The following is a 23,915-nucleotide window of genomic DNA, read 5'->3' on the forward strand; positions in this document are numbered from 1 at the left end:
GCGAGAGATAAAGCTTCGATCGGCGCCAGTATCAAAAAGTACAGAAGCATAAAATCCGTTAAGCAAAAATGTACCATTAACTACGTCATTATTCGCTTGCGCTTGGTGCGCGGTTATGTTAAAAGCTCGTCCACGCGTCACTTGGTTCGAAATCTGGTTCACCGGATTCGCTTGTGTGATTTGCACTTGCAGTCTCGGGCACGCGTTCCGGAAATGACTGGGATCACCGCAGTTAAAGCACGATCTGGGTCGTGGGTTTTGGTAGATTGATTGTGGGTTCTGCGGGTAGACTGGTGGTGTTGGCGAAATTGGATTTGCGGGAAGGACTCTACAGTTTTCAGCAGTGTGACCAGTACGGCCACATCGGTTACAAAGTCGACACGGGGTTTGGGTTGGGTGGTGAAATCTACAGGTTGAGCAAAAGGGATGGTTTCCTGTGTAAGGTTTCTTAGGAGGCGGGGCAGGGAGTGCTGGATTGGTTAGGGCATAGTTGTGAACTACAGGGGGAGTTGGGTAAGCTGACAGAGGGTTAGGCGCGTAAACTGGGGGTTGGTATGCGGGTTGCTGGACAATGGGCGGGTTGGTAAGCGCATAGGCCTTGCGCCTGCGCTTGAGGTTGTTACGGTTTGAGGGTTCAGGTTTGGTTTCTGCGGGTTCAGGGGCAGTTTTGGTGGGTTTGGTCTTCTCAGATCCCCGCAGGAACAGGGTTCCTGCTCTGACATGGTTGTCGCTGAGCACAGCGGCCAACTCAATGGCGTCAGAGAGGGTAACTGGGTTTCTGGCCCATACAGAATCTTGAATTTCCATGGGGAGACCCCCAAGGAATTTCTCGATTGCTCGGCGTGAAGGGGTAACAAGGTGAGGGACCAGTAAGCTTAGCTCGTGGAAGCGCGTCGCGTACTCGCGCGCTTCACCGCTGTATTGCTTCAAGTTCCAGAATTCTTCCTCCAGGCGCTTAATTTCGTTGGGAGGGCAGAATTCTCGCGTAAGAATTTCCTTGAATTCCTCCCATGTCATGCTAGAAGCAGCTTCTGCGCCACGCGCATGGGCTACTCCATTCCACCATGTAAGCGCTCTGGATTCCAGGACACTGGAAGCATATAGGGTTCGTCTTTCTGAGGGGCATTGGGTGTGAAGGAAAGTGTTTTCAATCTTTTCGAGCCATTGGAGCATCACGGTGGCTCCTTCAAGACCTGTGAACTTTGGAGGGTTACCCGCATTAAAGGACTTAATGTTATAACTCGAGGTATTGGTATTGTTTTGGCTCAAAGCTTGGGCTATTGCGGCGGCCATTTCCTGGGAACGTTGCTGTCTACGCATGCGCGAGGCTTCTCTTCTCTGAAATCGGCGAGATAGCGGAGGCATTCTATAAAAGTTTTAATTTTAGTTAATATCTTGGTTTTATCGCAAAGTATAACTTTATAAAGCTTGGTTTCACGGAGTTAGATGCTATCAAAAGTTAAAGTAAAATAAATGACCCAAAATGCAGACTTAATAAAGGTAACAAATTCGAATCAAAAATCGACAATTCATGTATCACCATGACTTTCCGAATTCCCAATTTAAAATATACGAGTAAACGAGTATTGGAGATTGACGATTCATGTATCACCATGACTTTCCAATCTTCAATATAAAATATACAAGAAAATGAGTATTGGAGGTTGACAATTCATGTATCACCATGACTTTTCAAGTCTCCAACCTCAGAACATAATCGTAAATGGAAATTGAAAATCAACTATTCATGTATCACCATGACTTTTCGGATTTTCAATCCCAACAAACGAATATGTAAGTAAAATCAATAAAAATCGAAATTCACAAAAATCGAAATATCGCGGAATAAAACATAAAATCATATACTGCGCAAGTGCGAGCATATTCATAAATAACGAGTAATTAACAATAAGCGCGCAAACATGAGATTTCTCTCATGCGCGAGAAGGGACTCTTAGGTATTCTAGGCCGTTACGTCTAACCACCTATCCTAAAGTCAACGAGCTCTGATACCAATCTGTAACACCCCGACCAAAGGCGGATTATACATCGGGGCGCCACATATTGTTTCATTACTCGTGACACTATTGGTGTCAATATTTATTAATACACATTTTATCGCGCACGCGCAGCGGGGAAAATAAAATACATAAATCAAACATAAATCAATATATTATAAATTATAACATTCAAACAACATTAACTAGTCTTGATACATTTTAATTCTAGGTCCAAAAGTAAAAACGTCCTACGTGTCCACAAGCTCCAAAACATCTACTGCAAACCTGAACATGTGTTAAAATAAACGTCAAACACTTGCGTGTTGGTGAGAAATCAAGTTTAGTACAATACATAGATAACAATAAATCTGCGCGCAACATGTGTATGTCTGGTTTTCAACAAGGGTGTAATCTGATCGGGACCAACTCTAAGAGACAAGACTGCCAGTGCTCACAATTGAGCTCACAAACAAGACTAACTGTGCAAGTGTAACAAAAGAGAAAATCATAAACGATAGTTCTCCCGTGTTCATCTAATGGTACCATGAAAACTGCGGAATAGACCGTCAATACGGTTAATGATCCACACATACAAATAAACAGCCAAGTCTACGTCCTCAACACATGGGATACTGCGCGACTAAAGTTCATAAACAGTTTAAGACTCAAGTTTTGTATGAACACATGAACATCCCAAAGCATTTAAAATAAAAAGGGATTAGATACGAGATAACTCACTTGATAAACGATGCGGTGTAAGATAAAGCAAGAACCAACTTTAAACAAGCACAAGTTAACCTATAAATAAGATTATTGTTTTAATGATCTGTTTTAAGTCTTGATAATAAGTTAGCATAATTAATAAGTAAATTATTATATAATATATATATATATTACCGGAAAAGCAGGGCAGAACAGGGAGGAAGACGGAGGCAGAGAGGAAGACGGCAGAGAGAGCAAGGAGCAAGAGAACAGGAGAGATTAAGTGTTTTGTGTGTGTAGTGTTAGGAAAAATAATGTTATTATTTATAGAGAAACCCTAGGGAACACAATCCCTAGGAAAAGGGGAAAAGATCTCAAAAAGCAAAAGATTCCAAAAGCAAAAGATATCAAAAGATATGGCAGCTGCAGGGGCAAGATAAAGCTGACAGCGAACAGTAAAAAGGCATGGGCAGGTCAGATAAAGGTACTGGTCAAGCATAGCAAAAGCAGATCTCAAAAGATAATGTCAGTCACTTTATCTGTCAACCAATGGGGTTGGTGCGCATGCTGCGCCGAAAGTAACTATTCAGACATTAGATGGGTTAGGTCAACGGCTCAAAAGATAAGACAACACAAAAGCAAACGGCTAGATTAAACAGAAGAAAACTCAAAAGGGGTTTAGCGCGAGAAGGCTAAGTGCGCGAGCGCGAAGGCTGGCACAACAATCCTTAGCGTACTGCGGGAAGAATCACAAATCCTTAGCGTGCTGCGTGAAGAACAAGAATTCTAAGCGCATCGCGGGAAGAACATACATTCTTAGCGCATTGCGGGAAGAACATGCATTCTTAGCGCGCTGCGAGAAGAGTTCTCTTCACGCATCGCAGGAACAAGATGTCTTCACGCAGGCTTCCTATGTAAGGAGTCTGGCGCTTGGAGCTGCAGACATCCTTAGGCGGGAAGAACCAAAGGACAAGCAAAGAGTTAGAAGAAAAAGAGGAAACAAGGCTTAAGGGCGGGACAGCGACAAGAGGGAACAGAAGGCGGAAAGAGAGAAGAGGGATGGGACGGCGGAAAGAAAGAGAGAGAGAGGCGGGAAGGAAAATATATATATATTATTATTAAAAGTAAAATATAAGTATAAATAAATATTAAATCATAAAAGAAAGAGATCGGATAAGAGAAACGGGTACCTGGGTCGGGTCGGATCAGGGCAGATGTCACAATAACGTGTAGAAAAAAAAAGTTTAAAGTACACCGCCTGCAAGGAAACTTAGAAAAGGACACGAACCGTAATTTGGCTTTTTTTAAAGGACAAAATTTGTAATTCTGTCTTTTTTTTAAATAAAATAGGATATTAATTTTGAATATATCTCTATTTTATGAGATTTTCATATCAAATATTTTATGAGATTATTTTTTAATATAATGAGATGTTAAAACCCATTAAAGAGATATCTGGGTTTGGTGAGACCTTTACCCATGAATTCGGGTCAAATGCGTGAGAAACCTTCATTTACAAATAAAGCAATCTGATGACTTGAGAGAATGATATATTATACATATAATGTACCAGTCACATGTATATATATATATATGAGGATTGTCTTTTTAGCATCACCCTTAATAAGAGTTCAAAAAACAATACCTAATTTTTGTTGGAAATTAATTTATATTGAAGTCAAATAGTAAAAAATGTATTAAAATATTCCCAACATCGGACGTGCTAAATAAACGAGGGGTTTTAGAAGCAACAAATCTATGTCAGTTGTACCAAGTTACACTAGATAGAACACCTATTAGTGTCATGCTACGTGGCTTTTTTTTTTCGGGGTGGGGGGGGGGTGTTATGCTTTTGAGGTTATAAATCTTTTTAAAGAGCAGTTAAATATGAGGGCACAAGCCATAAAGACGAAAGTAATTCAATCAATTATCCTCATGACGTGCCAGTGTTTGTGGAAGACAAGAAATGAAGCTCTTTTCAATAAGACATGAGTGTCAATTGATAGGCTAAAGGAAACATCCAACGACTCACATTCTTATGAGTGAAAAATACCAAGAAATATCAAATGTGTGAAGCATAAACAACACTTGAAAATATAGGATGGTTCATTGGATAGCTTGGAAATTAATTATCATCATTATCCTTTATTTTATTTAAAATTGAAGTTTATCTTTTGTTTGTTTACTTATTTTCTAATTTGTTTGGAGTCAAAGTCATCTACGTTGAGTTTGTTAGGAAGCCGTATCCAAGGGTTATAAAGAGCCCGTTAGTTTTTGCTATTTGCTGTATTTGTTCCTTTTTCATATAACCAAGAAAAGTGTTGCATAAAAATTTTTATGTAAGTTTGTGATTTGTGTTCTTGATTCGTTTGTCAAAAGTTTAACAAAATGGTGTGCCTAGAATGAGAAGAATGATGTATATGTACTTATGCGAAGGCTAGCTGCCTGCTAGTCTCCTTTTGAATGTTTAATAAAAGATGGCCGCTCAAAAAAAATCATGGTGTCCTGCCTGTGTTTACTAACTTTAGTTACTGATATTAAAGTAATTTCTATGATTCTAAGTTGAGTTTAAGAAATTATTAATATATAGCAAATAACAAGTTTGGTACCGCAAGTGTCCTATTGGGCCACTTGGTGGCACCAAACTGGCCCATAAATTTTATTTTTGTTTTTTACTTCAGTAATCGTAACGAACGTAACGAAAACCGACTGAACGTCAATTATTTTATTTTTTAGTTCCGATATCATAACAAACGTGACAGAATCCGACCGAATTCTTGTAAACTCACCGCCTGGGATCGACAACAGTCGAGTTTTACCAACACTCGAGTTTACCGACCGGCGCCACCACATTGGTCCACCTCAATTTTTATATATTTTTTGTTTTATATTTGGTTTTAATTCTGGTACAATAACACACGCCACCGAAACCAACTGAATTTGTGTCGACTTACCAGCTCAATGCTTAAGTTTTGACACCGTGTGAGTTTTAACGACCCTTGCGCCGGATAAAAAAACTAGTTGAAGAAACACTAACCGGACCCCGGGCAGATTACGGGTAACCTGGGGGTTAGATAGCTGTTTCCCACGAGGGGTTAGACCCGGCAAAGATGGTTCTTCTGATAACCTGCAAAACAGACACCGTGAGCTTGTCACTGAGAAGGGGGGGTTCCTCCTTGTGACCACCCTCCGGCGTGAGAATCAGACTAGATTGCTCTTTAAATATAAATGTATATTAAGAGATTGCTAGAGCAGATATCAGGTATAATATGATAAGATATGTTAAGATGAGATGATCATACCATTTGTGGTATTTATAGCCGAAGGTAGGTTTCCAAGGAGGTGTGACCTGCTAAATAGTATTCCTGTTCCACCAACAGTGGCCTACGCACGTGCCATGCTGGTAGTTGGTGAGTAGGCAGCGGCTGATAGTGACCAGGCCTGCTGTGTACTATTCCTTTTTCACCAACTACAGGCTATGCACGTGGTATGTCAGGAGTTGGTGAGTAGGTAGCGGCCAATAGTGACATACAGTACAAGAGCATGCTGCTCGCCATACTGTTGTCAATGAGCTGTCGTATCTTTGGACAGATCTTTTGCCCATACCTCGTCAGGTACAGTAAAAGATCCTCAGTATCGTACGGACTGGCTCATTTGGGCGGGAGTATTCCCCCTCCCGCCTTTGTGCGGGAATGTTCCCGGCTTGCTCATTCCTTCTTCAGGTGACTGCTGAATTATTATGAGAGTTAAGCCTTGTGCGTGTAGCCATGCTGCGCGGGTGGCCTTCCCTGATGGCCGGTATCCGTAACTGCGGGAACAGGCGGAGTACCTGGAAACCATTGGGAGGCGTTTCCTGCGGGGACAGCTTGCGTACCGCACATGAGGACGTCACGTCTCTGAGCGTGGTGGGTCCTGCTGATCCAGTTGGTTTCTGCGCAGACGTTCCTTTAGTTTAGTCTTGCGGGTTCAACCGCGCAGACGTCCGTTAAGGAGTCTTGCGGGTTGAACTGCGCAGACGTCCCTTTTCAAGGTGAGTCTGTGGGTCCAACTGGGCTCTGCTGGGACCTACCTCTTCACTAGTTCAATACATACGTAAATGATGAAATATAGTGAGGCCATTCTTTGAATGAGCAAGAAATTAGCTGATCACAAAGATGTAAAATCAATGAACTACCTAACACTTGTGCACATATTGTGCTACCACACCTTGCCCTTAGGAGAAAATTGGCATGTTCTATTCATGCTTTTCATTAAGGGTTGTAATCATGAGTAACTTTTCAAGAACAATAAAACCAGGTTCATTTGGGCAACTGATGACTTATGTTTACTCGAGTTAAATTGCTGATCAAAATGTTCAACTTATAGAACTTATCATCATAAAACAGACACAAATAGGCGACCATCGACACGATTGCATCACTCCACCGCTACCATCAACACAATCGCCAATATTATTATCACTGCGTCCATCCCGGACACAACTCTAATCATATGGAGGAAACCAAAGATCCAGAGTCCCTTGCAGGTTCCTTAAGCGAACCTTTGGTCCACCTCTTTAACATCTCCAATGCAGCCCGGGGCTGATCCATTGGAACCATATGGCCCTCATCATGAACCTTTAGGAAGCTAAGCGGTCCATAGCTTTTAAGCAAACCCGCTTCGGTTCCATCAACTTCAAAAGGAACTTCCAAAGAAGCAATTAAACTTTTCTTTTCCTTTCCATTCCATAGCATGAACCCATCTCGAATTACCTATACCCAAAACAAACAAAAAAACAATAATAAGAATAATAATCAAGATTTTAATAGTCTAGTACACGGACAGTGAACACTAACCGAGCCAGTTGCAGACAAGGTCATATTCTCCAGCATACACAAGCAACTTAATTCCATCTTCTAAAAGATCAGGAATGCCAACTTCAAGATTCTTCATCCAATCCATTAGCAAAGCTTGATAAACGCTTGTGCTACAAGAAACGAACTCTATATCTCCGACTCCAAGAGCTTGACGAACTGATTTCTCGTTAAGAAGCGTTTCCACGTCTGAGAAATCATAGCATAAGCTCCCAATACACTCTTTTCTAATGTCATAATACTAAAAACCGAATACAATGTTAAAACTGGTATAAATTGTTAAATACTAGGAAAAACCAAGGTTTCTTACGTTGATCTTGCCGATTATAGAGATGATTGAACTGAAAATTCCGTTGCATACCAAGTATCCGGCCAAACAAGACACCGTTCCATTAGTGTCTATAATGAAAACTAAATTTCAGCAGGAGAAAGTGATCACAGGTGCGTATGGGTGTAAACAAGCAAACCGCTCGTGAGCTACTCGAGATCGGCTCGTTAAAAGCTTGAACCGAGGCAAGCTTAAACAAGCTCAAGCCCAAAAATAAGCTTGTTTATTAAACGTCCTCGATCCTAAGCTTCACCTACCAAGCTAAAGTCGGTTCGCGAGCCTAAACAAGCCTATTGCTTATATTAATTTTTATTATTTATATTCAATATATATTTATATAACAATTATTAATACATATAAAATTGTGATAAAAATAACTAAAAATATATATTATGTTATATATAAAAAATATAATTAAATCATTTATAAAAAAATAAATATAAACGTACAAAACTAATTAATAAATAATAAACAAGCCAAGCTAGAGCTTTGGAAATAATGCTCGAACTGATCCAAGCTCTCGCTCAAGTCTAGTCGAGCTCGGCTCGTTTACACCCCTGAGTGTGTGTGTGTGAGAGAGAGAGAGAGAGAGAGAGAGAGAGATGCAAGATTACCACACACTTTTATTGCAGCTTCACACACAGGCACGATCAAGTTAATGCGTTTATATTGGGATTCCTTGATAAGTCCCATATCCAATGCATAATCTGTATAAGCCTTGTTTGCTGGATCTGTGAGCCCATTTCCAATGGCAAAGCCCTATATAACAACTCATTCATAAGCACAGGCAAACCAACTCAATTCAGAAGCAAAAAAGTAAAGAAAATGAGTCGAAACACAAAATGAAACCTTTAGGTTTATGTGAATTCCTTCTTTAGCTTTGTTTCCTTGGTGGACCCGAGCAGCAACAGCAGGAATATAATGACCAGCATATGATTAACCAGTAATGTAAAATTCATTGTTTACAAGTTCAGGATGCTCTGCAAAGAACGCCTGAAATGTAACACCAGTAAATCAAATCTTTAATAGTTATCGTTATCATTATCATAAACACAAGCAATAAGAAAAAGCAGCATACCTGTAAGAAGTCATAAAGATCATCACTCACACCCTGTTCATCATGGCGAATGTCTCTTTTATCAGAGCTGTAACTAAACCCGGTCCCAGTAGGTTGATCAACATAAATCAGATTTGATGCCTGAAATTGCACAAAATTGAAGTAAAGCATTTTTTTAAAACAAAGGGTAAGTTATAAAGAGACAAAAATATCATCATTTCTTAAACATGATGATCAATATTCAACCGAGAAAGAGTTACCTTGTCCCAGCCATACTCGTTCCAGACAAGGGTTAAGTTATCACCAATCTTGAATGGACCATTTTCATAGAAAAGGGCTAGCTCACTGCTGCAACCTGGTCCTCCGGTCAGCCAAATAACTACAGGGTTACCTTGTCCCAGCCATACTCGTTCCAGACAAGGGTTAAGTTATCACCAATCTTGAATGGACCATTTTCATAGAAAAGGGCTAGCTCACTGCTGCAACCTGGTCCTCCGGTCAGCCAAATAACTACAGGGTTACCTTGTCCCAGCCATACTCGTTCCAGACAAGGGTTAAGTTATCACCAATCTTGAATGGACCATTTTCATAGAAAAGGGCTAGCTCACTGCTGCAACCTGGTCCTCCGGTCAGCCAAATAACTACAGGGTCATGTTGGTTGTTTCTTGACTGGAAGTAAAAGTAAAACATCCTGCACAATCCAAATACTGAGCATCATGTCCTTGTTCATTTGTTCAATCCTTTTTAAAAGTAACAAAGAGGTATAAGCAAGCGCATGTCTGTCAAAGAAAGCACAGAAGTGATAGAACAATATATGTGATCTGACAGTGTTGAAGGCATCATATACATAATGTTTTAGAGAATGTACTTGGCATTATGTGTAATACCCGTAAATTTTAGTTTTACAAAATATGATATAATAATAATAATAATAATAATAATAATAATTTAAAATTGAAACCTAGATGATTTCAAACTCATGACTGAGCATATGTTTATTATTTTATATTCCAATCATCATCTAGATCAACTTGTTTCAAATTCAAACGTGAGCAGCAAACAATCAACTTATTTAGGAATTTGATCACGCTTATAACTCGTTTAATATATATATACACAAACGCGATAAGACTCCAACATAAATCTCACAAAACCCTACCGCCATCATATTCGGTTCTGCCGTTACTTGAAAACCACCGCCGCCGCAACTGTTTTAAACCACCACCACTGGCCTCTCTCTCTCTACGTGACCCTACCTTGTTTCTGATTCAAGCGGTCGCCGGTGACTCCACTGCCGACGGACCGTCACGGACCTGTAGTAGTTCATCGCTGCTATCCTTGCAAATTTCATTGCTTCCGTGTCGCGAGACAAGTTCACTTCGTCACCACCGTCAAGTACCGTGCACCACCACCGCCCTGCAACTCACCGGAGAAACCGGGCACCGCAGCCACCGTTACACGAGTCCTCGCCGACGCTGCTGGTAGTCAGCCAACCACCGCTCACTTCCATTCCCTGCTCGTGCACGTGAGGTCTTCGCCACCACCGCAACCCGTTGCCGGAAATCCACGTCGTTGTAGCTACGATCCTTAGCTTCTGGTTTGTACATGATTTAACTTGTTCTAGTACATAAGTTGCTCTTGTTAGTTAATTTGTTCCCGCGACGAAAACTTGTGTAATCGGAATCAATGTTTTTAAATGATGATCTTAAACAAAGGAATTTTCTTTAACTTTCGTTGGGATCTGTTTGTTTATATTTGGATTTTGGCACTCTAAGTAAGGATATTGAAAGTAATAAACTTAGATATAGGATTTAAGCATATGAAAAGATATAATAGTGCATACTCTATTGTCAAATTGGTGTCCAATTCATTCACGTGAGTAATTAGTATGTACGTATGGATATATGTAGGGGTGTGTGTTGGTTAGAATTAAAACTAAACATAACTAATAAGAATTTATGAATATTCAAATTATAGGTGTTAGTTAAATAAAGAATTGGTTGGTGTTCTGAGTAAAGTTATGCCATGTTATCCTACTTCTTGCATGACAAAAAAAAAGGTTTTTGTAATTCAAAGTTATATATATAAATGTTTATATTTTGAAAACTTAAAACTTTTGGATAATTAGTAAAACGATCATATGACAAGTAGTTTTATTAATAGATCATGATTTATAAGTGTGGCCGTCGCGGGAAAATTAACGAGTCGCCGAATTTAATTAAGTTATATATGTTTAACTCGTTATATAAATGTAACTAAATGATAGGTTCTTATACGTGTTATGGACGACTTGTTCATTTTTTTTGCTTTGATTGCTAAACCAAGGTACGGATTCTGTTTTTGTTTCCTTTTAGTATTATTTATACTCCGTTACTTTGTTGTACGGATTCTGTTTCCTGTTACTTCGTAGTACGGATTCTGTTTTTGTTTGCTCTTAGTATTATTTATATTCCGTTATTTTGTAGTACGGTTTCCGTTTACTTTTAGTCATAGTATATTAACTCTATTTCGTTACTTCATAGTACGGATTCTGTTTCTTGTTACTTCATAGTACGGTTTATGTTTTTGTTACTCTTAGTATTAATTATAGTCTGTTACTTTGTTGTACGGTTTCTGGTTTCTTTCTCTAATAGTATTAATTATATTCCGTTACTTCGTAGTGCGGCTTTTGTTCTCGTTTACTAATAGTATTGAATCTATTCCGTTACTTTGTAGTACGGATTTTCGTTACGCGTCAGTTATATTTTGAGTTCAGTTATCTTATATAATATATTTTTGTAGCATGCAATAGATTATTTATTTTGTACTCTTTATTGCATGTTTCGGTTTGAATATGTTTAGTTATATGGTGTTATCTTTTGTACTCTATCACCCGAGCATGTCTGAAATGTCGTATGGGCGTCAACGGCATGCACTTATCGTGACAGTGCGTAATAAAAGTTTATGGCGTCTCTAGCTTGTGCTTTCGTAGCACATTGGCCACTTAGAGGCGTATAGATCGATCTTAGCTCCGACTCCTGACTCCTGACTCCTGACATGGCACTTATCGTGACAGTGCGTAATCAAAGTTCACGGCGTCTCTGAAAGTACTCATGTAGTACCTTGGCCACTTAGAGGCGTATAGATCGATCTTAGCTCCGACTCCTGACTCCTGACTTCTGTTTGAGATGGAACAATGTGTGCACGCCACCCACACCGTCTCCTTGGTGCATGGACTAGCTAGCTGTGTACCCCTCTGTTTAGGCTCTGGGTGCTTCCGTATTACACGACCCTTTTATTTTAACATCATCGTCGTGTATTTTAGTAATCATATTTTGTTTCGCTATATTTCTGGTCCGTTTTGATATGTGTATACGCATTTGGTTAAATTTGAGTATATTCAGATTGCGTCCCGATCGTGTATCGGATTATGTTTCGCATTTAATTATAGTTCGGTCTAAAACGTGGTTTTATATCCGCAATAGTTTCAGTTCTATTTCAGTATGTGTTTTGTCTTATGTGTGCTTTTACCTATACTATTGTTCTTTCCGTTACTGGGCAATTTTTGGCTCAGCCGTATTTTCTTGTTTGTGTCTGTCTTATTTGCTAACAGGTAATCCGGGATTCGGGGAATTTAGTGATGAGAGATAAAAATGAAGTTCAAGCTTATAAAAGTTAATTCATTTTGTTTAATAATATGACGTAGGTTGCATTAATTTTTGTTGTATTTTGGATTGTGGCGTTGATTTGATATCTGTAATAGTAACACGTTAGCCTGTTCCGGGTTGGGGTGTTACATTATGAGAATGCTTTCTGGTAATAGCCAGCATGATGGCCTAACTCCTCAACCGAAACGCCATCAGAATCAACGTAGTTAGGGAATCTAAACAGCTTCTCGACTATCTTCGAGCGCGCAACAGAAGTGTTGGTAGCATCACGCTCGACGATGTTGACAGAGTGTTTGGGGAACAAATTGAGGTCTCTGATGAGCTTCTTCGCTTGAGTTGCAGGTAACTTAGTGTCCGGCAGTCGGAAACTGATCGCTGGAGAAAGGAGAGAGAGGAAGAGAGGGAGGAGTAGTCTCAAACGGTCCATTAGAGGAATGAAGATTCGAGTTTTGGGAAGAAATAGTGTATAGGTAAAGGGTGGTTTTGGGAAGAAAGAGTGTATCCGTGATCATCTCAATGCTTATTCTCATTTTCAAATAATTGTTTTATTTGCATTGGTAATATACCCATACCCATGAATGTTTTACCTACTTGTAAAGTTATTCAACCACCATAAATGAACCTAAAACCAAGGTATTTCAACTGATCTCTGAAGATTACCATAACCAATATTGATCCAAGATTCACTACAGCGTTTCCGGTCCACAGACCAAGGTAAAGCAACTAAAAGATGCTTATTGGGGTTCTACTCTTTATGGTGCAACTATGTTAAAAACTAAAGTGCACGAATAATGATCCGAGGCCATGCCCAACATTATTTACAAACCATTATATGGATGAAACCAAAGATCCAGGGTCCCTTGCAGGTGCTTTAAGCGAGTCCTCGGTCCACCTCTTCAACATCTCCAATGCAGCCTGGGGCTGATCCATAGGAACCATATGGCCCGCATCATGAACCTTCAGGAAGCTAATTGGTCCATAGCTTTTAAGCAAACCCGCTTCAGTTCCATCAACTTCAAAAGGAACTTCCGAAGAAGCATTAAACTGCTCCTTTCCTTTCCATTCCATAGCATGAACCCATCTCGAATTACCTATACCCAGAACAATAATAATAATAATAATAATAATAATAATAATAATAATAATAATAATAAAACAATCAAGATTTTATTAGTCTAATAAATGACCAGTGAACACTAACCAAGCCAGTTGCAGATGAGGTCATATTCCCCAGCATACACAAGCAACTTAATTCCATCTTCTAAAAGATCAGGAATGCCAACTTCAAGATTCCTCATCCAATCCATAAGCAAAGCTAGATAGACGCTTGTGCTACAAGAAACGAACTCTATATCTCCGACTCCAAGAGCTTGACGAACTGATTTCTCATTAAGAAGTGTTTCCATGTCTGAGAAATCATAGCATAAGCTCCCAATACACTCTTTTCTAATGTCATAATACTAAAAACCAAACAAAGCGTTAACGTTAACAGGTATAAATTGTTAAATACTAGGAAAAACCAAGGTTTCTTACGTTGATCTTGCCGGTAATAGAGAGGATTGAAAGGAAAATTCCGTTGCATACCAAGTATGCAGCTATACAAGACACGGTTCCATCAGTGCCTAAAATAGCAAAATGAAAACAAAATTTCAGCAGGAGAAAGTGATGGCGGGTGTAAAGAGCCAAACCGCTCGTGAGCTACTCGAGATCCGCTCGTTAAAAGCTTGAACCAAGGTAAGCTAAAACAAGCTCAAGCCTAAAAACAAGCTTGTTTAATAAACGAGCCCGATCCAGAGCTTCACTTATCAAGCTCAAGCAGGTTCGCGAGCCTAAACAAGCCATGCCCGATAAATTCTATTATATATACTCATAATATATGTATATGATAATTATTAATAGATATAAAATTGTGATAAAAATAGCTAAATTTATATTATTTTAATTAATCCTAAAAATTATAATTAAATTATATATATAAAATAACTATAAATGTACCAGTATTAATTAATACAAAACCACCTTTCAAAAAATAACTACAAAAGTAATGGCCCAGATCGAATTAAACACGAGAATATTTTATTAATCATGAAAATAACTCAAAACTTGATCAATTCTCCAATAACCCTTACATGAATTCTTTAGGGTTATATAGAGGCTCGATTACAATTAGAGTAAAATACAAACTCCTATTTATCTATTAAATAAAATTTCATCTATATCTAATAAATAAAATAGATAATTATCTCTAATTATAATAATTAATTAATTAATGAGATCAATCCATTAGCTAGAACCGGCCCCACCTTCCCGACCCATAACTCGATTCGGGAATTAACTCCAACAATCACCCCCTTAATTTGCGAACCGGAATAGGCGGACCTTTAACTTCGAACACGTCTCTTTTGTTCCTTTTGATTTGACCCACGATCTTGACCTTCTCGGCTTTCACAACCATATTGGTATTCATCATCTTGGTCTTCACCTCCTGGAACTTCTCTTGATCCATGACTTTGTTCTTTCAGCTCTCCCGAACTCGACCTCCTTTATGACCATGTCCCCGACCATTCCCTCGGCCGCATGAACTCGCATAACTAGTCCTTCGGTTGCGATTCTTGTCATCTAATCGAGCGAACAACAGTTTTCCTTGATCATCTTTTGTTCCCGAATCGTTTAACTTTTTCTGAATCGGCATAGATTTCTTAACATAACCCGGAACTCCCAATGTTAATTTAATCGTGTATAACCGGTTTCTCGTTCGAAACGCCTTCATCATAAGTTTACCCCCTTCATCATACAAGAGCAAATAATTCTCCTTCATACAAACATCATACCCGTTCTCCGTTGCTTGACCGAGACTTAGTATATTATCTTTTAAACTTGGTATAAATAAACATCAGATAAAACCCGATCATCTCCGGTTTTCGATTTTAATAAAATCTTCCCTTTACCACATATATCAACACACGACCCGTCCCCGAAATTTACCTTACCTGTTATATTGTTGTTGAGTTCGGAAAAATATGGCTGGTTACCTGTCAAGTGGTTCGACGCTCTGTGGTCGAGATACCAAGTGTCTTCCTCCACTTTCTCGGCTTCAAGCCTTTTCGGGTTAACTCGTTCTTCGTTTAAGTAAACCGTCTCGTGACAATTTAAATAACCAGCCGGATCATTATCGGCTTGTTCTTTCGTTTCAGCCATTTGCTCGTCTTCGTTCCGGACACGAGGACGCGAAGTGTCCCATCTCGTCACACCGAAAACACTTAATCTGGGAGCGGTCTTTCCTTTCTCTTACCCGCCCTTCGGTTTGGTACGATCCTTGTCCTCCGGTTTCCCGACTTCTTCCACGTTCCCATGAACTCGGTCCACCTCTACCTCGGCTACCGGACTGATCATACGATTTACCTTTGTAACTACCTTATGATCAATTGAAAAGTAACTGACTTTGAGACTCATAAGCGCGCTCTCTCCCTCGTAGGCGTTCCTCAAACGCTTTAAGTCTTCCAATAGCATCTTCAAACCTCATACTATCGAGATCAACAGTTTGCTCAATTGAGGCTACCAGGTTGAAGTATTTGTCTGGAACCGCGTCGAGTAACTTCTTCACCAAAACATCTTGCTCGAATACGTAACCAAGACCCGTTGCCTTTGAAACCATACCGGTTATTTTTCCTGCAAACTGATCAACGGTCTCGTTTTCCACCATCTTGAGTTTCTCAAATTCACTTTTCAACGTTAGGAGTCGAGCCTTTTGGACTCGCTCGACCCCAACATATTGTGCCTTCAAAGCCGCCCATATTTCTCGTGCATTCTTGTATTGAGCAATCTGAAGAAGAAAACCTTCCACAACTTGAAACAAAAACGACCTTGCCGTTTTATTCTTCTTCGCATCAATAGCCGCAACCGCACCCTCTTCTGGTTGAACGACTTCCCATAACCCTTGATCGTCCAAAATCACTTCCACCAAAATCGCCCATGTAATGCAATATGTTCCATTCAATTTGGTAACCTGTAATGATATCCCCCCGGTCACTTTGGGTTGGATTATCGGCCTTTCTTCTTCACCTGCTATTGACGCCCTTTTTTTTCTTCCGTCGGTAAACACTTAATGGTGTCGAACTCCCTTGCTCCAGTCCGTTGGAACAAATACTAACAATTCAGCCCCGAACCACTTTTCAGAACCGAACTCGTTTGCTCAAAAAACCCAAGCTAACGAACACCTGTTGCTAAAATAAAATATAATATATTTTCTTTTCTTTTGATCGTCACACAGAAGAAAAGAAAAAAAAACAATTTCTTGTTTATCACTTTTATGTACTCTGCAACCTTGCCCACAAAGATCCAAAAACTTGACTTTTGTGACACTTACCACACTTCAATTGAAAACCACAATCAGAATAAAGAACTTCTAATCTCGCGCCGGACGGATGATCCTTAGCCTGCCGCAAAGCCGAAACTTAACAGCCCTTGGTTCAATTTGGATAATTCCTTGCAACACTCCGATCGTAAACCAACTTGTTTTCGAGTTGTCGCTGCACATACAACCTATTCGCTGCACCACCGTAACAGTACCCACTCGGAAACCCAACCTGGTTCCGATATGCGCCGATTCAGAAACCCAACTCGCCTCCGATCACGGTACCGTTGATCCGCCTCACCGCCGATCAAAATTAACTCGATTATCGATTTCTTGAACTAGGCTCTGATACCAATTAATGGCCCAGATCGAATTAAACACGAGAATATTTTGGCACAACTCACCAATTTTATTAATCAAGAAAATAACTCAAAACTTGATCAATTCTCCAATAACCCTTACATGAATTCTTTGGGGTTATATAGAGGCTCGATTACAATTAGAGTAAAATACAAACTCCTATTTATCTATTAAATAAAATTCCATCTCTATCTAATAAATAAAATAGATAATTATCTCTAATTATAATAATTAATTAATTAATGAGATCGATCCATTAGCTCGAACCGGCCCCACCTTCCCGACCCATAACTCGGCTCGGGAATTAACTCCAACAAAAAGTACTTGGCCAAGCTTCTTGCTAGTTTTAATACAAAACCACCTTTCAAAAATAATAATAATAATAATAATAAGTAATAAACGAGCCATGCCCGAGCTAGTTAAAATACTCGCGAGCCGAGCCAGAGCTTTAAAAATAGAACCGATCCAAGCTTTCGCTCTAGTAAATTAAGCAAGCTCAAGCCTAGTCGAGCTCGGCTCGTTTACACCCCTCTGTGTGTGTGCGTGTGTGTGTGAGAGAGAGAGAGAGAGAGAGATGCAAGATTACCACACAGCTTTATTGCAGCCTCACACACGGGAACAATCAAGTTGATGCGTTTATATTGGGATTCCTTGATAAGTCCCATATCCAATGCATAATCTGTATAAGCCTTGTACTGAATTGCTGGATCTGTGAGTCCATTTCCAATAGCAAAGCCCTATATAACAACTCATTCATAAGCACATGCAAACCAACTCAATTCAGAAGCAAAAAAAAGTAAAAAAAAAATGAGTCAAAACACAAATAAAACCTTTAGGTTTATGTGAATGCCTTCTTTTGCTTTGTTTCCTTGGTGGACCCGAGCAGCAACTGCAGGAATATAATGGCCAGCATATGATTCACCAGTAATGTAAAAATCATTGTTTACAAGTTCAGGATGCTCTGCAAAGAACGCCTGAAATGTAACACCAGTAAATCAATTATTTAATACTTAGTAGTTATCATTTACATATCACAAACACAAGCAACAAGAAAAAGCAACATACCTGTAAGAAGTCATAAAGATCATCACTCACACCCTGTTCATCATGGCGAATGTCTCTTATATCAGAGCTGTAACTAAACCCTGTCCCAGTAGGCTGGTCAACATAAATCAGATTTGATGCCTGAAGTTGCACAAAATTGAAGTAAAGCATTTTTTTCAAACAAAGGGTAAGTTATAAAGAGACAAAAATATCATCATTTCTTAAACATGATGATCAATATTCAACCGAGAAAGAGTTACCTTGTCCCAACCATACTCGTTCCAGACAAGGGTTAAGTTATCTCCAATCTTGAATGGACCATTTTCATAGAAAAGGGCTAGCTCACTGCTGCAACCTGGTCCTCCGGTCAGCCAGATGACCACAGGGTCATGTTCATTGTTTCTTGACTGGAAGTAAAAGTAAAACATCCTGCACAATCCAAATACTTAGCATCATGACAGTGTTCAGTGTTCAATGTTCTTAAAAGTAGCAAAGAGGTAAAAGAGAGTTTGTGCAAGACAAGAAAGCATAAAAATTGACATGATAATAACAAGTGATCTGACAGTGTTCATGGTATCATATCAGAGTCGGTGATACAATAGCAGTTATAGTCTATGTTTACAAAGACGTAGCAAACAACAGTCCTGCATTTAATCTCTTCACAAGTCGATTCAGTTGCAGAATGATTCATAATCTACACAAACCTAATTGATTCACGAACAAGCAAAATAACAAACAACAATCCTGCATTCAGTCTCTTCAAAATTCAATCTACAAATTTTAGGCCCTTAACAAAATCATCCTAACAATTTATTTCAAAATAATTCATAATCTAAGCAAACTTAATTGATTCACGATCAAGGAAAGTAACAAACAAACAGTCCTGCATTCAATCTCTTCACAAGTCGGTCTACAAATTTTAGGTCATTCACAAAAATCATCCTAACTATTAACTTCCAAATGATTCACAATCTAAGCAAACTTAATTGACTTACAAACAGGCAGAGTAACAAACAACAGTCGTGCATTCAATCTCTTCAACATTCTATCTACAAATTTTAGGTCATTCACAAAAATCATCCTAACTATTAACTTCCAAATCACTCATAATCTAAGCAAACTTAACTGATTCACGAGCAAGGAAAGTAAGAAACAAAGATCCTACATTCAATCTCTTCACAAGTCGATCTACAACTGTTAGATCATTTAACAATCATCCTAACAAATGACTACAAAATGATTCATAGTATAAGCAAACTTAACTGATTCAGGAACAACAATCCTTCGTTCAATCTCTTCACAATTCAATCTACAAATTTTAGGTCATTCACAAAAATCATCCTAACTGTTAACATCCAAATGATTCACAATCTAAGCAAACTTAATTGATTCAAGAACAAGTAAAGTAGCAAACAACAGCACTGCTCGATCTCATCACAATTCGATCTACAATTTTAGGTCATCCACAAAAATCATCCTAGCTATTAATTTCAAAACGATTCACAATCTAAGAAAGCTTAAATAATTCACGAACAAGGAAAGTAACAAACAACAATCCTACATTCAGTCTCTTCAAAATTCAATCAAATTTTAGGTCCTAACAAAATCTTCCTAACTATTCATTTCAAAATAATTCATAATCTAAACAAACTTAATTGATTCGCAAACAAGGAAAGTAACAAACAACAATCCTACAGTCAATCTACAAATTCTAGGTCCTTAACAACAATCATCCTAACTATTTAATTATTTCAAAATAATTCATAATCTAAACAAACTTAACTGATTCGATCTCATCACAATCCGATCTACAAATTTTAAAATTCATCCTAACTGTCAATTAAAGCAAACTTAGCCGACTCACGGAACTATAGATCATCCATCCGTAAACAATAAAGTATGAGTCTAAAAAACAAACAGTATAAGGCAGGGTATAGAGAATATTATTACATACTTAGCATCATGAGAGTGTTCAATCTGGTAATAGCCAGCATGATGACCTAACTCCTCAACCGACACGCCATCAGAATCACCGACGAAATTAGGAAACCTAAACGCCTTCTCGACTATCTTCGGACGTACACCAGACGATTTATTGGCAACATCGCGATCGACGATGTTGACGGAGTGTTTAGGGAACAAATTAAGGTCTCTGATGAGCTTCTGAGCTTGAGTTTCCGGTAACCTAGTGTCCGATAGCCGGAAACTGATCGCCGGAGAAATAATAAGAGAGAGGATGAAGAGAGGAAAGAGTAAACGGTGGTCCATTGAAGTGAGGATTCGAGTTTTGGGAAGAAAGAAAGAGTGTGTACTGTGTATAGGTGGTGGTGGTGGTGGTGGTGGTGGTTACCAGTGAATACGACCGCGTTTTGGTGTGATTAGCGTCCACGTGGTTTGGAGGTTGAACATGAAAGCGGTGTGGATATGGATATTTTTCAGCAGGCTATGAGTATGAGTCCTATTTTATTATGCAAAGTCGATTAAAATATCCATATCGATTAAACTAGATGGATTTTTAATAATATTTAAAATCAATCTAGTTAAAAAAATTGAAAAATTCCTAAAATGGACCAGAGAAACAAATGAAAAGGAAAATCTAACTAATATGCTTAAGCAACAAAATTTTGTCCACATGTCGTTCATATAGTATTTCATGTCATCAACTTTCCACAAATCTAATTTTCACATATTCACAATAAAATTTTAATCAATGATAGGATATTGAATTTTATATTTTTGTAACTTATTAATGTAACTATGATATTAATTATTCTAATTATTGTTATAATTAAAAAAAACTTATTAAAATTACTAGGTTTAAATTGTTCATCGTTTCTTTTTTAAAAGACACATGCTTCGTTCAAAAATCATAACGCTCCCCATCGTTTGTAACCAGATTTTTCGCCTCATATATAACCGGTTCTTCATGATTTGTCGGTTTCATAATCCAAACAACATCAAATACGTTCATCGTTCGTAAGTATCAAGTATGATTTATATTTTAGTGTTTAATCGATTTTTGTGAAGAACAACATTAAATTGATTCACTATTGTTGGATTTAGGGTTTAACTACATGATTTTTTATACTAACGGTTAATAGATTTGATATTTAATCTATTCCTTATGTTTTAATCTATTTAGGGTTTAAATGTATTTTTTTTAATTATCTACACATGTTTCTTATTATTATTATTATTATTATTTCATGACAGGAGAATCGAACGCAAGCTACAGTCTTTAAACCCGGCATTTTTGGTTTCAAAAGGTTTTTGAACGAAAACTCTACACAGGTAAAAATATAAGTTTAAACCTGCTATGTATTTGTAAGCTTAGTTTTCAAATAATATTACAAAATTTGTTACTAACGTGTTTTTTTTATTTTTTCAGGTATAATGGTTCATTATGTTATATTATTTCTTATTTACTAAATTATTTATTTATAAAGTATTTTTTTTATGTTATAGACATAGTTTAACATATTTTATAATATATGCTGGTAAAAAACTTATGTCAAATATTTGTGTTGATTGAATATGTTTTTTACATTTTATATTGTTTCTTGATATGTTTTCCACCCGTGTGTAACACGGGTTATTATCCTAGTTTTACAATATGGACCATCATACTATGTATTAAACGAGAATGGCTGCTAGGTGTTGGGGGGAGTGTAGGTCCAATCAGTGGCTGTCATGTGGCAACCACTAAGTTTTCTTTTTTTTTTAATATTTCAGAATCTGTTTTAGTATTTAATATTTGAAAGCAACAAAAGTAATAAACATGGAAGTTGGTGTGGTGGTAGTGTGGTAGTGTAGCGAATGAATGGTCACGAGTTCAATCTTCGGCTTATTGCTGGCTTTTTTTTTTTGGGTTCAATTATTTTTTATTATTATTGTTTTTTTAATAGAAATAGATTTTTGTATTTATAGATTTTTTACTAAATCAAGTAATGGAAAGGATGGTGCGGTGGTAAAGTTATAATAACGTACTATGTTTCATGTATGTTTGAATCATGTGACCGGCGCGATTGTTGCAAGGTGGGAGATAGACGATAAGCGTCGATGTTAAAAGTACACCAAATTGCCTAGCTAAACGTAGCACCATAAATGGAAGGACTTTTGTAACAATTAATAAATCACACCCACTACCTAGCTAAACAGAGAAACAATTACAACGAAGGTACACCGACACAATTGCCCGCCTAGCTAAACGGAGAAACAACTACAACAAAGGTACACCGACGCAACGCGCCGGAATAACACATAATTGTAGATAAAGACACAAAGTAATTTATTTCTATTTAAACATAATTCAAAAGACCAAAAACAAGTACGATTAACTGGAAAAACTAGTCAGTATAATTTCAATTCATATGCATGAAAAGTTAAATTATGAACAGATTATAGATTTACTATAATGCTTTAAATGACTAAAATATAAATCATTAACAAGAAGTAAAACAGTTAAACAAATAAAACACTATCAATTGTACGAAATAGGAATTTATTAAGATTTAAAATACTAACATTAAACACTAAAATTAAAAATTTAGATTTAAAACGCTGATGTTGGAAATACAATGATATATCGGTCAATCGTTGATAATATTGAGATCGATACTTTGCACAAATATATCGGTGTTATAGCGACGATATCGACTGCATAAATTATAAGAATAAAAGCTACAATATAATTATAAATCGTAATTCACATATGATAATTAAAGTAATAAATCATAACTCACATAAAATATAGTACCCAACGAAAAGAGCATGCTATTGTCATATAAAGGGGTAACTAAATAAAATGGTTGTTGGTAAAAAACGAAATAATAAAAAATGGTTTGTTTCATAATCTACATGTATTATTAAATCAAAATCATTTTTTCACATGTCATTAACTAGAGTAGCAAACAAATACTATTACCATTTATAAAATTACTCACAAAAGTTACAAATGCAACTTTAAATATTGTATCACATGAAATTTTTAGATATTTATGAATTATAAGATTTTATTTATCAATATTTGTATTTTATAAATCTATAAGGTATACTATTATACATATTATTAAATTTATTTTTTTTGTCGTATTCTTTAACCAAGCAGAGTATTACACGGACTACATCCTTGTAGAAAATGGTTGTTTAACTAAATAAAATGGTTGTTGGTAAAAAAAAGACATAATAAAAAATGGCTTATTTCATAATCTTAAATAAGGAGTTAGAAATTCAAGAAAGAAACTCATTGCTTCTAATATTCTACTTCAATTAAATATTAGATTAAGGGGCTAATTGATAGCCTTTTAATAGTAAAGAAGAGATTACCTCCTGCGGTATGGATGGTGCTTTGAACACCACCCGCTCAAAATAAACCCAAGTGCCATGAAGCTTTTTTCATCTTCACGTTATTACAATGGCGGCATAATGTTAGTAACTCTCTTTCGATTTCAAGAAGTTAATTGTCCACGCCGATAAGTAAAATCCACCTCAACCACTTTGCCACTTTTTTTTCTTTATATACGCTTTAATTATTATTTTAATATGGCTAATTATCCCATTACACTTAAATT

General features: G+C 37.5%; 1 protein-coding gene and 1 pseudogene across 2 annotated transcripts; both read right to left on the reverse strand.

Annotated features, from left to right (window-relative positions):
- Positions 1-7,189: 7,189 nt before the first annotated feature.
- LOC143550548 (serine carboxypeptidase-like) lies at positions 7,190-13,105 on the reverse strand (annotated as a pseudogene). Its single transcript, XR_013138338.1, has 8 exons — positions 12,689-13,105; positions 9,463-9,631; positions 8,962-9,081; positions 8,733-8,876; positions 8,498-8,642; positions 7,866-7,954; positions 7,538-7,796; positions 7,190-7,453 (listed from the first exon to the last, which is right to left on the reverse strand). The product of XR_013138338.1 is annotated as a serine carboxypeptidase-like (transcript).
- A 116-nt stretch (positions 13,106-13,221) lies between these two features.
- LOC143550547 (serine carboxypeptidase-like) lies at positions 13,222-20,480 on the reverse strand. Its single transcript, XM_077041173.1, has 8 exons — positions 20,300-20,480; positions 18,606-18,774; positions 18,367-18,486; positions 18,132-18,275; positions 17,888-18,038; positions 14,121-14,209; positions 13,789-14,047; positions 13,222-13,678 (listed from the first exon to the last, which is right to left on the reverse strand). The coding sequence occupies exons 2-8, from the start codon at positions 18,771-18,773 to the stop codon at positions 13,416-13,418; spliced, it is 1,194 nt and encodes a 397-aa protein (XP_076897288.1). The 5' UTR covers position 18,774; positions 20,300-20,480; the 3' UTR covers positions 13,222-13,415.
- Positions 20,481-23,915: the final 3,435 nt, after the last annotated feature.

This window comes from Bidens hawaiensis, unplaced genomic scaffold (genome assembly GCF_021521415.1).
Source record: "Bidens hawaiensis isolate Kalapana, Puna unplaced genomic scaffold, B.hawaiensis_p1.1 tig00016045_1, whole genome shotgun sequence".
NCBI lineage: Eukaryota > Viridiplantae > Streptophyta > Magnoliopsida > Asterales > Asteraceae > Bidens > Bidens hawaiensis.

What these genes read in the sequence shown, in the direction of transcription:
- LOC143550547 (XM_077041173.1), bottom strand. Translation starts at nt 18,773, where the DNA reads ATGTTTTACTTTTACTTCCAGTCAAGAAACAATGAACATGACCCTGTG. An exon ending in GCATTCACATAAACCTAAAG is followed by an intron (nt 18,039 to 18,131) that starts GTTTTATTTGTG and finishes GTTGTTATATAG; the next exon opens with GGCTTTGCTATTGGAAATGG. An exon ending in CTATTACCGGCAAGATCAAC is followed by an intron (nt 14,048 to 14,120) that starts GTAAGAAACCTT and finishes TTTGGTTTTTAG; the next exon opens with TATTATGACATTAGAAAAGA.